This window comes from Conger conger, chromosome 9 (genome assembly GCF_963514075.1).
Source record: "Conger conger chromosome 9, fConCon1.1, whole genome shotgun sequence".
In the NCBI taxonomy this organism is placed as follows: Eukaryota; Metazoa; Chordata; class Actinopteri; order Anguilliformes; family Congridae; genus Conger; species Conger conger.
This window is the reverse complement of record NC_083768.1, coordinates 1,378,565-1,392,634: the sequence shown is the minus strand read 5'-3', so window position 1 is coordinate 1,392,634 and position 14,070 is coordinate 1,378,565. Positions and strand designations below refer to the sequence as shown.

Here is a 14,070-nt window from a genome sequence, read left to right as displayed (position 1 = left end):
TGAACACCGTGTACAAATAATGGAAACAGAATAGCAAATAAACAGTTCGAAAGCAGTGTAAATCTTTAAGCAACGCTTGAGATAAGGATGAATGTTTATCCAATCAAAGGTGCAGCTACGCGTAAGACCACGCAATCACCGTGTTCCTCTATGGATCAGCCCGGTGTTATGAGGTGGATCGCAAGACATTTCCCACTCAATCTGAGCGTGTTTAGAACAGCATTTCATGTGTATTTTGCTAGTTTCTGGATGTGATGCTCTGACTTATGGTAGAACCTATGCACTTGTAAGTCGCTTTGGATTAAAAGCGTCTGCCAAATGACTAAAATGTAAATGTAAAAATGTGTATGCTCCAGGCCTGAATGTAGATTTTTTTTTTTTTTTTCCCTGTTTCTCTCTGATGACATTGAACGGGGTGCTCTCTCCTCACAGCTAGCACTGCCCCCCCGGCTGAAAGCCCAGCTTATCTGGGGGCTGGAGCTGTTTTGTTCAGAGGGAAACAACAATGGAGGCTTTGTCCCATCCACGAGCCTCGGACAAACAGAAAGCTAGAGCTGTTCCCTTTTTTTTTTCTTCTCTCTTTAAATATTTTATACACGCATCATGATTATACTCCTTTTGTAAGCCACAGCTTTTATTATGAGATGCAGCACAGTGCCGGGCCTGCTAACTAACGAGAGACAGCAGCTCAGAAATGAAAACCTACTCCTCCCCACCGTTTCCACGCTGAGCCACGTTTTCCATTTCGTTGATTTTGTTTTTTCCCCAGTTCTGTCTCTGCCCAGTTTCCCCCCCTGCCAAAATCCAAGGCTGAGCACATAAAGAATTGTTATTATCTGCAGGAGAGTGACATTATTTTTAAGCTGCCAAAACACAGTCGTGGCAAGGCTGGGTTCCTGGCAGCGAGACAGGGAAGAACAGACTGTTTATCAAGTAAAGTGGTAGCCTTCTGCAAACACCAAGTTCAGTTCAACACGGGTAATTACTCAGGCTCTAAATGAGCAACTCTGTTCCTGTTTTTTACGGCCCTTTATCTGTCTGCCACCTCATCACTTCACTGCGTCGGCTCCGAGGATGCTGGGAGAAAAAGGTGGGAGGAGGACTATTGTTCGTCCCAAGGTCAGTGTTTCTTTGCTGCCTAACAATTTCATTTTATATGATATACTTCCCATCCCAATGCAGATCACACACCCCTTTTACGTCAGAACTCAGGGGTGCAGGGGTGGACTTGCAACCCCCTGCGCCTCAAAAAATATATATCTATTATTTTAATCAGATGCAGCAATATACATTAATATTATTATTATTTGTAGTAGTAGTAGTAGTAGTAGTATATTATACAAAGGCACATGATCGTTTGTAGTACAGTATTATAAAATTAAAAACAGATGGAAATACAATGTGAAGAACGTACACCACTTAGCGAAACATTTACCAGAACAGTCTCTTCCGCTAACCAGCTGCGGTGACGTCACCGCTGCAGTGCAGGGCGGGGCTGTGCCCCAGGCCTCAGCAGGAGTAGGGGACTGAACTGCAGCACTGACCGGCAGCCACGGCGACAGACCAGCATCACAAAATGGGAAACATCCAAGTGGGTAACATATATCTCCTTCCATATATTTTCGTTTGCTGTCTTGTTTACCTACCGCGCAACCTGTACCGGTGCAGATCTTTAACTTTGGGAGGGGATTTTTTGGGGAATGGCGGATGACGTTGCCAAGTAGCTTCATCCATAAGAACAATTCACGATGTACTACATCTGATTGGTTGCACTGCGTGAAAATAATGCGAGCTTAAAACTAAGGCACAAAATTAACGAGACACGGGCATGCAAAATGTTTGCTGGAATGTTCGTTATGAATGCCAAACAATGATGGACACAATTCGGGGTTTAGAGTTTCGCTTTTTAGCTCGTAGAGCAGGCTTGCAAATAGTGGGGCACTGTATAAAATCAAACGTCTTAATGATAATAGTACACAATTTGTTCCGTTTCCTAGTTATTAAGTTTTGCCCTTACGTTTTTTCGTTGACACGGCTTGTTTACGAATTACGACATACGAATATATATTTTTGTCGCTCTATACTTCGTCTGCGTGTATAATTTTAAAGCGCCGTGGTGCTTTAAGCGTCAGCATCCTTCCGCGTGATCTAATGTCCGGAGGAGACGGCCGCTCCCTTGGGGAATGTATCAGAAGAATCCCTTCAAGCTCCGCGTAATCGTAATCAATGAGGCCGCATTGTGGCCGGCCGTGGGTGGGTGGTGTCGTGGGGCCCCACGGCCGCAGCACACTGCGCAGTTTCAAAACTCAACCTACCAATGAGTCACCCTGGCGAGCCCAGCCCGCCCCACCCAGCCCCGTCCGCAAACCCGGCGAGCGGACTGCCCTGCCTGCGCTGAAAATGAGACACACATGTAGCCTTTGGAGCATCGCCTTTCTGTGTGTGTTCGTGTTATTCATAGAAGTACTCGCATATCCGTATATTGTGTGAGCATTAGTCATAATGGAACAGTACGCTTTCGGAACATTTTAGGTCATTATTTTTTTTTATTTTTTATTATTCTTTGCTTCTGATGGTACTGACATATGACTCAGCAAAGTGGATACAAATATATTTTATATTTCTCCATACTCAATTCTCAATTTAGCCCAGGAGTTAAGTTTAATGTGTCTGCCAAACTGGCCCTTTATCTATTATGGCTTAGCTGGAGAATGGGCTATATTGGGAAGGGCTATGGCCAATATATTTTTAATATAGCCTACAATTTGCAGTTGTACACAGTTGTTTAAATGCAATGGGAAATATTTATTTCTGCACTTTTTCCAGCCAACAATTGTGCCCTACGAAGATTTTGATGTCGTGGCTGACATCAAGGCTATCCGCCAAGCCTGCAAAGGCCTGGGTAAGTTCACTAGCCTCTGTTCATTGGCCCAGCTCAGTTCACCAGCCTCTGTTCATTGGCTCAGCTCAGTTCACCAGCCTCTGTTCATTGGCCCAGCTCAGTTCACCAGCCTCTTTTCATTGACCCAGCTCAGCTCACCAGCCTCTGTTCATTGGCTCATTGGCCCAGCTCATGAATGGCCCTTTTTCACAACAACCGCAGTGGCAGTTGAATAAGGCACAGACCACAGCCGCCCTCCTGCTTTGTATAATCTTCACGGATCTGGAGGCGTGGTCTGGGAAAGCAAACAGGAACAAGCTCTGAACTGTTTAGCTTCTGTTGTGAATAGTTCCTGCCCACTTCTAGTTCCTACCACCCAGTGGAAAAGGGTCTAAAGACTGTGAGACTGTGGTAGTCTCTGCCTTAGGAGAGGCTAAAAGGCCGGTGGTCAATGTCACTTGTGAACGCAGCTCAAAATGCAGTTTAACGCAGAGCCTTCTCTCAGGAGTGTTGAAAAATTCACTTTGTCAACCGTAATACCAGCAAATGTAGATAACTAAGATGCTAGATAATCAAGATACTACACTGGGCTGGAGGTTGCAGGTTAGATTCGCACTGCCGTTGTACCCTTGAGCTGAAGGTAAAGGTCACCAGCAGACAAAGATGCTTTGCAGAGTAATAGATAAAATACCCAGCTGTGTAACATGGATACTATGTAGGAAAAAAATCTGTGTGCGGTAAGTCCCTCTGGACAAGTGTCTGGTAAATGCCTGTAATGTAATAACTTGTTCTCTCTGTGTTTGCAACTAGATAGTCTAGTGTAGACTGGAAACGTATCAATCCCAGAATAGGTTTGACTTCACAGGGATCGCACTTATCAGTCGCACTTATCAGGCGTACGATCTAGCAGCTTTTTTAGTGGAGGAGGAGAGCCTACCTCAGACCCCAGCAGCGTGTAGGAGGGCGACGCACGACCACCATTTTGTGCCAAAACTCTCACCACACATTGGTCTGCATGTGATTATGATGTACAGTATGTACATGGCATTGATGTCTTATATTCACATTACAAGTGGAAAAAGTGGATGTTTTAACAGCAATTTTAATAGGGAAACTACCGTAAATCCTCAAATTGTGTCCGGGGTCTTTTATTTACTTAGGCTGCACAAAGCACAGGCCTTTATTTGAGGCAGGCTTGTATTTGAGGCAGGCCTTTATTTCATATTAGGCTTCTGGTGTAGAATTTTATTCTTAGAAATAAAGTAAAAGGCTACACTTAAAGTGGGCCAACACTGTTCAACACTTCCTGTAACCGTTCAGAAATCAATTAGTGTAGGCTAATCAGGAAACACCGTTTTGGTAAGTCATAGTGTCAGTCTTAACAGACTTAGTTTAGACTGATTTACTTTTTATTAAATTCGTAGGCTGGAGTGCCTCGCGGCAACAATTGTTTTTAAATGTATACTGCTTCAGCCTTTGGCAAGCTACTTAGAAGGGGGCGGCAAGCAACTGGTAGCTTGAGAGCAACGTGTTGGAGACCCATGGTGTAGGACAACGACTTTTCATTGGCAACAGTATTAAACCAACCAACAATATAAAATATTAAGAAGAGCTCTTAAATTAGTTAAAGTTAAATCGAAACAATGTCTTCTAGTGCTCATGGACTGATAGTCCTACTGGTAGGCAATATTACCCCGGCTTGTATTTGGGGGCCGGCCTTTATTTATCCGAATCGGCCACGCCCCCGGCTATTATCCGAGGCCCGGCTTCAAATAGAATCCCGGACACAATTTGAGGATTTACTGTAATAATAACTAATTTACAGATCTTTTCTCTTCTTTTTTGCAGGGACTGATGAAGAAGCCATAATTAACATCTTAGCCAATCGCTCTTCGGCCCAGCGTGTGGAGATCAAGCAAGCGTACTTTGAGAAGTATGATGATGTGGGTACTTTTATATTTTCTATTCCTCATTTAAAAATCTGAAGAAAGTTTCTACATACATGTACTGGGTGGCAGGGTTGTGCAGCTCTGTTGCCTCACAGTCAGAAGGTGACCAGCCCCTCTGCATGTTCTCCACATGGGCTCCCCGTGGGTACCCTTGGTTTTCTCCCAAAGCCCAAAGTATGAGTGTGTGAATGACTGGTGGGAGGGGCCTGCGGTGGCAAGCTGCAGCAGACTGAAATCTTCCCCAAGTTCATAACACAATTCTCAAACTTCCTATGCCTCTGTTTCACAAAGGAATTGAGTTCTCCTGGTGGGAGAAAGGTGCTTCCAAAACCTGGCTGCACAATATCTCGTCCCCTGCCGCAGCCTGAGGGACAGTAGTGATGATTGTATATATTGTGAAAAATAATATATAATTATTTTTGGATTAATTATTTTTACTAGTCTAATAAATATTAGTTTAGTATTTGCATGTTATGTGACAATTGTTATGTGTTTATGTTGTTGTGTCATGCATTGTATTTTATGTACAGTACATTGTAATGTTTTTTTAGTAAAGCTTTGGCAACTGTTACGTGAAAATTTGTCATGGCAATAAAGCATTTTTTAAAATGAATTCAGAGAGACACAGAAAGAAAGAGAGAGAGGGGGAGAGAGTGAGTGACGGAGAGGGAGAAGGGGAGAGAGTTAATGACGGAGAGGGAGAGGGGGAGAGAGTGAGTGACGGAGAGGGAGAGGGGGAGAGAGTGAGTGACTGAGAGGGAGAGGGAGAGACAGAGAGTGATGGAGACCCGTTCTCTGCTCTGATTGGCCAGCAGGAGCTGGAGGAGGTGTTGAAGAGTGAACTGGGAGGCAGCTTTGAGAGTGGCATCATCGCCATGTTGGACCCGCCCCACATCTTCACCGCCAAGGAGCTGAGGAGGGCCATGAAGGGGGCGGGCACCAGCGAGGACATCCTGGTGGAGATCCTGTGCACCAGCACCAATCAGGTCTGTCCTTTCCCCCTCTCTGTCCAATCAGGTCTGTCCTTTCCCCCTCTCTGTCCAATCAGGTCTGTCCTTTCCCCCTCTCTGTCCAATCAGGTCTGTCCTTTCCCCCTCTCTGTCCAATCTGTCTTTTCTGTACTTCTGTACTAGAAGAGGCTTACCAAAACTAGAGGCTGACCAGGAGGCTTACAGACATATTACAGACTAAAGAACAGACATATTTAATACTTTCTCCAATGCCCTCTTGTGTAAATTGCATATAAAAGTGCGACCAATAATGAATAATTATCAAGTAATTAACAGGTGCAAGACCTGTGTGATCAGAACATTATAAAGTAAAAATATTTGGGAACAACAGAAATGTATGAATGCAATTTGTCTTTACAGTGAAGTGCGATCAGATTACACATACAGTAACGTGGTAAAGTGTGTGGACAGCAACACTGCTGTTGGCCTGTACACTGTGCAATAGAGTTCCAGCAGGATTTCACTGGAGTGAACTTTGCTTGTATTCACTTGTGTCTGGAGTGAGTTAACTGCTCCTGGATGCATTGCTTATTGTTACTTATTGCTTTATGTTTCCCCAACAGGACATTTTGAATTTGAAAGAAGTTTATGCCCAGTGTAAGTATACTCTGACCATGAAAGTTCACCATCCACTCATGAAATACCCTCTATGTCTGAGCAACATCTGTAATTCGCTTTGGTTTTAGAAAGTATGCGTATAGAATAAGTGTATATAGTGTATATTATTCCCGTAAATACCTTCTGCAGTGTTTAAAGGGGACATAAAAATAAAATAAATGTGTCTTACTGTCTGTCTCTCTCTCTCTCCCTCTCTGTCTCTCTGTCCCCCTCTCTCTCCCTCCCTATCGCTCTCCCTCTCTCTCTCTCTCCCTCCCTCTCTGCCTCTGTCTCTCTGTCTCTCTCCCTCATCCATCCTTCACTCTATTTCTCTCTATCTCTCTCTCCTCCCTCTCTCTCCCTCCCTCCCTCTCCCTCTCTGTCTCTCTCCTCTCTCTTTCCCCCCTCTCTCCTGCTCTCCATCCCTCACTCTATTTCTCTCTGTCTCTCTCTCCTCTGTCTCTCTCTCTCCCTCTCTCTCTCCCTCCCTCTCTCTCTCTCTCTCTCTCTCTCTCTCTCTCTCAGTGCACGAGCGGGATCTGGAGGCTGACATTGAAGGAGAGACTAGCGGGGACGTGAGGAACTTAATGGTCGCTCTCCTGCAGGTAGAACCTCACTGCTCTCAGCCCTTCCACACTGTTCTCAGCCCTTCCACACTGCTCTCAGCCCTTCCACACTGCTTCAGCCCTTCCACACTGCTTCAGCCCTTCCACACTGTTCTCAGCCCTTCCACACTGTTCTCAGCCCTTCCACACTGCTCTCAGCCCTTCCACACTGTTCTCAGCCCTTCCACACTGCTCTCAGCCCTTCCACACTGCTTCAGCCCTTCCACACTGTTCTCAGCCCTTCCACACTGTTCTCAGCCCTTCCACACTGCTGTTCTCAGCCCTTCCACACTGTTCTCAGCCCTTCCACACTGTTCTCAGCCCTTCCACACTGCTTCAGCCCTTCCACACTGTTCTCAGCCCTTCCACACTGTTCTCAGCCCTTCCACACTGCTCTCAGCCCTTCCACACTGCTTCAGCCCTTCCACACTGTTCTCAGCCCTTCCACACTGTTCTCAGCCCTTCCACACTGCTGTTCTCAGCCCTTCCACACTGTTCTCAGCCCTTCCACACTGTTCTCAGCCCTTCCACACTGCTTCAGCCCTTCCACACTGTTCTCAGCCCTTCCACACTGTTCTCAGCCCTTCCACACTGTTCTCAGCCCTTCCACACTGTTCTCAGCCCTTCCACACTGTTCTCAGCCCTTCCACACTGTTCTCAGCCCTTCCACACTGTTCTCAGCCCTTCCACACTGCTTCAGCCCTTCCACACTGCTTCAGCCCTTCCACACTGCTTCAGCCCTTCCACACTGCTTCAGCCCTTCCACACTGTTCTCAGCCCTTCCACACTGTTCTCAGCCCTTCCACACTGTTCTCAGCCCTTCCACACTGCTTCAGCCTGACGGAGTTCTCTAACTCTCACGGTCTCACACATTCAGTCCAGATTTCCTTCCCTCTCCCTCCTCTTCAGGGCCAGGCCCTGCTTTCTCTTATGGCAGGAAACAGGCATTGTTTAATTGTTGGAAATGAGTAGAGACAGGCCCAGACTTCCTGTTTGCTTCCTCGTCACCAGGCCAGTCGGGATGACGGCTACGATGTGGATGAGGAAATGGCAGAACAAGACGCAGCGTCTCTGATTGAGGTAAGGTCCTCGCCAGGCTTCTTTCATGCCTTAGTAATATCAACTTCAGGAGAAGGAGAAGGTCACATCATTTCAGTTTGGTCACATCATTTCAGTGTACGGGCGGCCTGTAGCGTAGTGGTTCAGGTAAATGACTGCTCGAGGGGAGCATTGTCTCCTGCTTAGTCTAATCAACTGTACGTCGCTCTGGATAAGAGCGTCTGACATTACATTTACATTTACATTTTTGTCATTTGGCAGACGCTTTTAATCCAAAGCGACTTACAAATGCATAGGTTCTACCATAAGCCAAAGCATCACATCCAGAACTAGGAAAATACACATAGAATGCTGTTCTAAACATAGTCGTCATCCTAAGTGCAATTTTTTATTTTTTATTTTTTTGGGGGGGGGTTAGACAAGGATAGAGATAACAGTAAGGAGGGGGGGAGGGAGGACTAAGGTAGAGTTTGAAAAGGTGGGTTTTGAGTCTGCGTCGAAATAGGGGGAGGGATTCTGCTGTCCTGACAGTGGTAGGCAAGTCATTCCACCACTGAGGAACCAGAACGGAAAACAGGCGTGAACGTGCAGCTCGACCGCCAGGTGCACGTAGAGAGGGAACCGTAAGGCGACCAGAGCTGGCAGACCGGAGTGGTCTAGCTGGGGAGTAGGGAGTGATCAGGGATTGTATGTAAGGTGGGGCAGTCCCCTTAGCAGCCTGAAATGCCAACACTAGGGCCTTGAAACGGATCCGTGCGGCAATAGGAAGCCAGTGGAGACCAATGAAGAGACATGAGCCAACCTGGGCTGACTGGTGATCAGGCGGGCTGCAGCATTCTGGACCAGCTGGAGGGGCTTGATGGCACACGCTGGGAGACCGGCAAGAAGGGAGTTGCAGTAATCCAGGCGGGAAATGACGATCGCCTGGACTAGGAGCTGGGTGGCTTTCTCCGTCAGGAGATGACGGATACGTTGTATATTATAGAGAAAGAACCTGCAGGTTCTGGCAGTGGAGGATACTTGTGGAGCCAGGATGAGGCAGTTATCAAGAGTCACCCCAAGATTCTTTGCCATACGGGAGGACAAAATGCCAATAATGTAATGTGCATGAGATTAAAAGAATACGATGCACTGTCTTTGCGCATTTTTGCCAAATCCATGCGCCGCTGCCTATATTTATTCTTCGAGGATGCATTTGGTTTTGGTGTGGGTGTGGCACTCTTTTCTGTGTGGGGAGGGTGTGTGGCTGCCGACCCTGAGGGGTGGGGTAGGGTAGGGCTGGGTGGGGTGGGGTCAGGGGTCAGTGGTCAGAAGCAGGTGAAGAAGCACAAGCTGACAGGGCTCAACCTTGGAACCGCTTTTCCGCAATGGCAAATGGGAGATATGAAAATAAAAACGGCAGGATAGATCTCTAAAGGTATGATAATTGACTCATAATAAAAATAATAATGATTGATAATTGATAACGGACGTTCTTTGACGTGGAAACGTCAGTCTCACATTAAACAGAGTGCATTTCTCTGATCCCAGTGTGCTCCACCGTCTCTTATGTCAGGCCAGTCCTTGTGAAGTTGACTGGGTGAGCAGTCTTGTGGAAGGTATCTGTACTGTGTTTATGTGCTGATTATGTGTGTTTCTGTCCGGTCCAGGCTGGGGAGGGCCGCTTCGGGACTGACGAATCCACCTTCACCTACATCCTCACACACAGGAACTACATTCAGCTCCAGGCCACCTTTAAGGCGTACGAGGCGGTATGTTCTTCATGGTTTGGCACGCTCACAACAGGTCGATGTGTTTCTTATGAGTCTGTTGGTTAGTTTCGTGGACACAGATTAAGCATAGTGATTTTGAATGGAGATTCTCCATACAGGAAACAATTTAGTCCAGGACTAAGCGTAATCTGTGTCTGTGAAACCGGCCCCATGTTCTTTACGAGTCTGGATGGCCTTTACAGGATGGTATGGTCTTTACGAGTCTTTATGTTCTTTAAGAGTTGGGATGGTCTTCCAGATGGTCTTCCAGTTTTCAGTTGTGCTTGCTGCCACTACCCTTTCATAAATCGGATGACATGGCCCACTCTGCCACATTTACGTTATAGTTGATAAATGATGTTTCATCCAGTGTTACCCTTCCTCTTCTTACTGTAGCTAGCCGGAACAGAGATCTTGGATGCCATCGACAGCGAAGCGACTGGCACACTGAAAGACTGCTACATCACTCTCGGTTGGTGTCCATGGGCCTTTCTGAGTGGAACTTCCCAGCTCCTCTGCCTCCTGCAGTACCATTAAGGCTAGCTAGGAAACTACAGACGTTAGGAGGAGCCATCAAGATCTGGTTCATGCTCAGCACTAGAAACACAAACACCCACACAGATTCAGGACAAGCTCTTTGGTTACATACCATGTGCCTGTTTGCTGGCTTATTTTAGCCCTGTCTGAAGTTATGTACTGTGAGTCCACAAGGTTGCAGCCTTGGCTCATCAAATGTTTCAAAGAAGTTTACATAGGAAATGATTACTTGTAGTTGTTTGTTGAAAGGTATTTCTATTTAGTGCCTCTAACACGTGGAATTGCATGGACTTGTTTGTGTTGCCTTTGGACTATACATATTGTGAGAATGTTGCTGTTCCCTGTGTAGTTTGAACAAGCTTAAGGCTCAGGGAAGGAGACAGGGAAGACATGGGGATAGAGTTATAGTTACAGTATGTGGTGACATTATAGGGGCAGATATTGGGTGCTTATTGGTACAGGGTTATGGGGAATCTGTGGGGAAAGGGATTTAAGATGTTGTGGGTACTGAGCTTAGGGAACTTATGGGGACAGCATGTAAAGGCATTACAGGTACAATTTTCAGGAATTATGGGTATATGTGCTGTAACAGGCACAGGGTTTGGGAAAGGGTGGAGGCTGACCTGCTTCTTGGGTGTCCCACAGTGAGGTGCGCAAAGAACCCGCAACTTTACTTTGCACGCCGTCTGAATGCTGCCATGAAAGGTGCGGGTACTGACGAGGGCACCCTGATCCGCATCATCGTGGGTCGCTCTGAGGTACCCACAAACCCCCTACACCTGATGCATACTCTCACACTGATCTACCCACAAACCCCCTACACCTGATGCATACTCTCACACTGATCTACCCACAAACCCCCTACACCTGATGCATACTCTCACACTGATCTACCCACAAACCCCCTACACCTGATGCATACTCTCACACTGATCTACCCACAAATCCCCTACACCTGATGCATACTCTCACACTGATCTACCCACAAACCCCCTACACCTGATGCATACTCTCACACTGATCTACCCACAAACCCCCTACACCTGATGCATACTCTCACACTGATCTACCCACAAACCCCCTACACCTGATGCATACTCTCACACTGATCTACCCACAAACCCCCTACACCTGATGCATACTCTCACACTGAGGTACCCACAAACCCCCTACACCTGATGCATACTCTCACACTGATCTACCCACAAACCCCCTACACCTGATGCATACTCTCACACTGATCTACCCACAAACCCCCTACACCTGATGCATACTCTCACACTGATCTACCCACAAACCCCCTACACCTGATGCATACTCTCACACTGATCTACCCACAAATCCCCTACACCTGATGCATACTCTCACACTGATCTACCCACAAACCCCCTACACCTGATGCATACTCTCACACTGATCTACCCACAAACCCCCTACACCTAATGCATACTCTCACACTGATCTACCCACAAACCCCTTACACCTAATGCATTCTTTCACACTGAGGTACCCACAAACCCCCTACACCTAATGCATACTGTCACACTGTGGTTCCCACAAACCCCCTACACCTGATGCATACTCTTACACTGATCTACCCACAAACCCCCTACACCTGATGCATACTCTCACACTGAGGTACCCACAAACCCCCTACACCTGACGCATACTCTCACACTGATCTACCCACAAACCCCCTACACCTGATGCATACTCTCACACTGAGGTACTAAAGTAAAGTGAAGAGCCCTGACAAGACTAAATGGCGAAATTGTATAGAACGGGATGTAAACAAATATACAAATGAAACTGCCTGGTGACATTCTTTGGCTTTTATGTTCACCAGATTGACCTGGAGATCATCAAAGACATGTACCTGGAGAAGTACGACGTTTCGCTGAAGGACGCCCTTTGCTCGGAGTGCGGGGGAGATTTCAAACGGCTCCTCCTGGAGATCTTGCACTGAGATTCTGCAGCACACTGCCACCTAGTGGCCAGCACTGGCTACAGCTGCTACACTCGCCAAGGGAACTAACCCATCCCTCACTCACAAACCTCACTGTCCATAAAAAGGGAAATTCAGCCCAAGTAACTATCCCCAGAAGGGATTATTGGATATGTATCTTATCATTCAGTTTTGTTGCATGAAAATACACAAACCTCTAGATTTTCTTTAGAAATGGGAGCTGGGGGGGAGGGAATGTGTAGTATTTGGTTTTGCCACGATGGCTCATTTTGGTTTCATTTTGGTTTAAGCTTTCTCTGTCAGAGAAACTTTGCTGGACCTGAAAAACTCAAATTAGTTTTTGCCTAAAACTTTTTCCCTCCATCTTGCAACCACAAAGCCACAACTACTAATGGATGGGGAAATAATTCAGTACATCTTGTTTCAAAATGCCTTATAAAATAAATGTATGTTTGAATTACAATCCAAATGGCAGGTGGTGTAGGTATAATACCATACAGAAAATGTAAGTAACCTGTATGACATATGAAATACAAACATGCAAATACATATTTCAGGTGTATGTATTTGGAACTACTGCCCAACCCTTGTCATTAGGCACCATCAGGGACGAGGTTTGAGTGCCAGCATTCAGTGCCACTGATCACTTCCTGTTGTGTTAGTGATGCCTTAGGAAAAACATGTAGGAATATGTTCAAATCCTTCTCTCTGGTAACCAAGACAGCTGAAGTGGCGGAAAGGCGGAGCCGCTTTTGGGACACCTTCCGCCCCTCAGCGTGTCTCTCGTCGAGGAGATTCATTGGACAGTGTACACCCCTAGCTTGGTGGGTGAACATCGCTTAGTATGCAATCACTATCCATTCATTTGTCGTTTTTCCAATCTTTATAGGTTTTCAGTGTACTGATGGTACAGTCCTTATGAAACCATTACACACCCAGTATAATCGAAAGCCAGTCCTTGTGAAACCATTACACACCCAGTATAATCGAAAACCAAACCTTATGAAACCATTATACACCCAGTATAATATAAAACCTGCTTCGTCATGCATGCCCATTGCTTTGTGAATCCCGTTGTTGGCTTTATTACTCCATATAGATGCTATATACAAATCTCCAGTATATTAAACTCATTAACTGGTACTGTGTGATTGATAACTAGTATATACTGTATAGACAGAGAATGGCATAGTTTTGTCAGATAGGCAAATGAGGGAGGTTGGTGGATGAAATGAAGGTTTAAGGTTTCAAGGGCGATGTCATTAAAATGACTTCACTCTTGTCTCGCAAAGCCAGTGACACTCTCGTGCATGTGTCACCATGGCAGCAGGTGCATACCTCTTATTGAATCATGTCCTGGGTTAGCATATCAATCCTGTGTAATCGTACATTACTTTTCCTGCATTTCAACCAATAATGCTGGCTTCCTATGTATCCTATTGAAGAGAGTGAGCATACAGTAGATTTGTCCAGTAGAGAATGGTTTATTCACCTAGTCCAAGAAAATTCATAGATACCAAGTCGGGACCAATTTTAACCTCAGTATATAGCCAAAGATGTATGGATAAATATTAATAAATGAGAAATAATATGGAAACCTTTGTCTGGTGTTTTTCTATATTCAGTGGAAACTGAACTGGGGGGAGAAGTCAAAACCCTCAGAGCAGAATACCTGTGTGAGTTCAGGCCGAGTCTAAACACTGAGAGCAGAATAC

The 14,070-nt window shown here is 46.0% G+C and overlaps 1 protein-coding gene across 2 annotated transcripts; it reads left to right on the top strand.

Moving 5' to 3' along the window:
- Positions 1 to 999: 999 nt before the first annotated feature.
- Positions 1,000 to 13,952, top strand: LOC133136363 (annexin A13-like). 2 transcript variants are annotated; one of them, XM_061253812.1, is made up of 12 exons: positions 1,000 to 1,119; positions 1,461 to 1,591; positions 2,827 to 2,902; positions 4,730 to 4,824; positions 5,643 to 5,816; positions 6,404 to 6,437; positions 6,963 to 7,042; positions 8,054 to 8,122; positions 9,751 to 9,852; positions 10,249 to 10,324; positions 11,035 to 11,147; positions 12,236 to 13,952. In XM_061253812.1, the coding sequence occupies exons 2-12, from the start codon at positions 1,577 to 1,579 to the stop codon at positions 12,353 to 12,355; spliced, it is 954 nt and encodes a 317-aa protein (XP_061109796.1). In that variant the 5' UTR covers positions 1,000 to 1,119; positions 1,461 to 1,576; the 3' UTR covers positions 12,356 to 13,952. The 2 variants fall into 2 exon arrangements, with proteins under 2 accessions (XP_061109796.1, XP_061109797.1); XM_061253813.1 differs by having other exon boundaries at positions 1,006 to 1,119; positions 5,646 to 5,816.
- Positions 13,953 to 14,070: the final 118 nt, after the last annotated feature.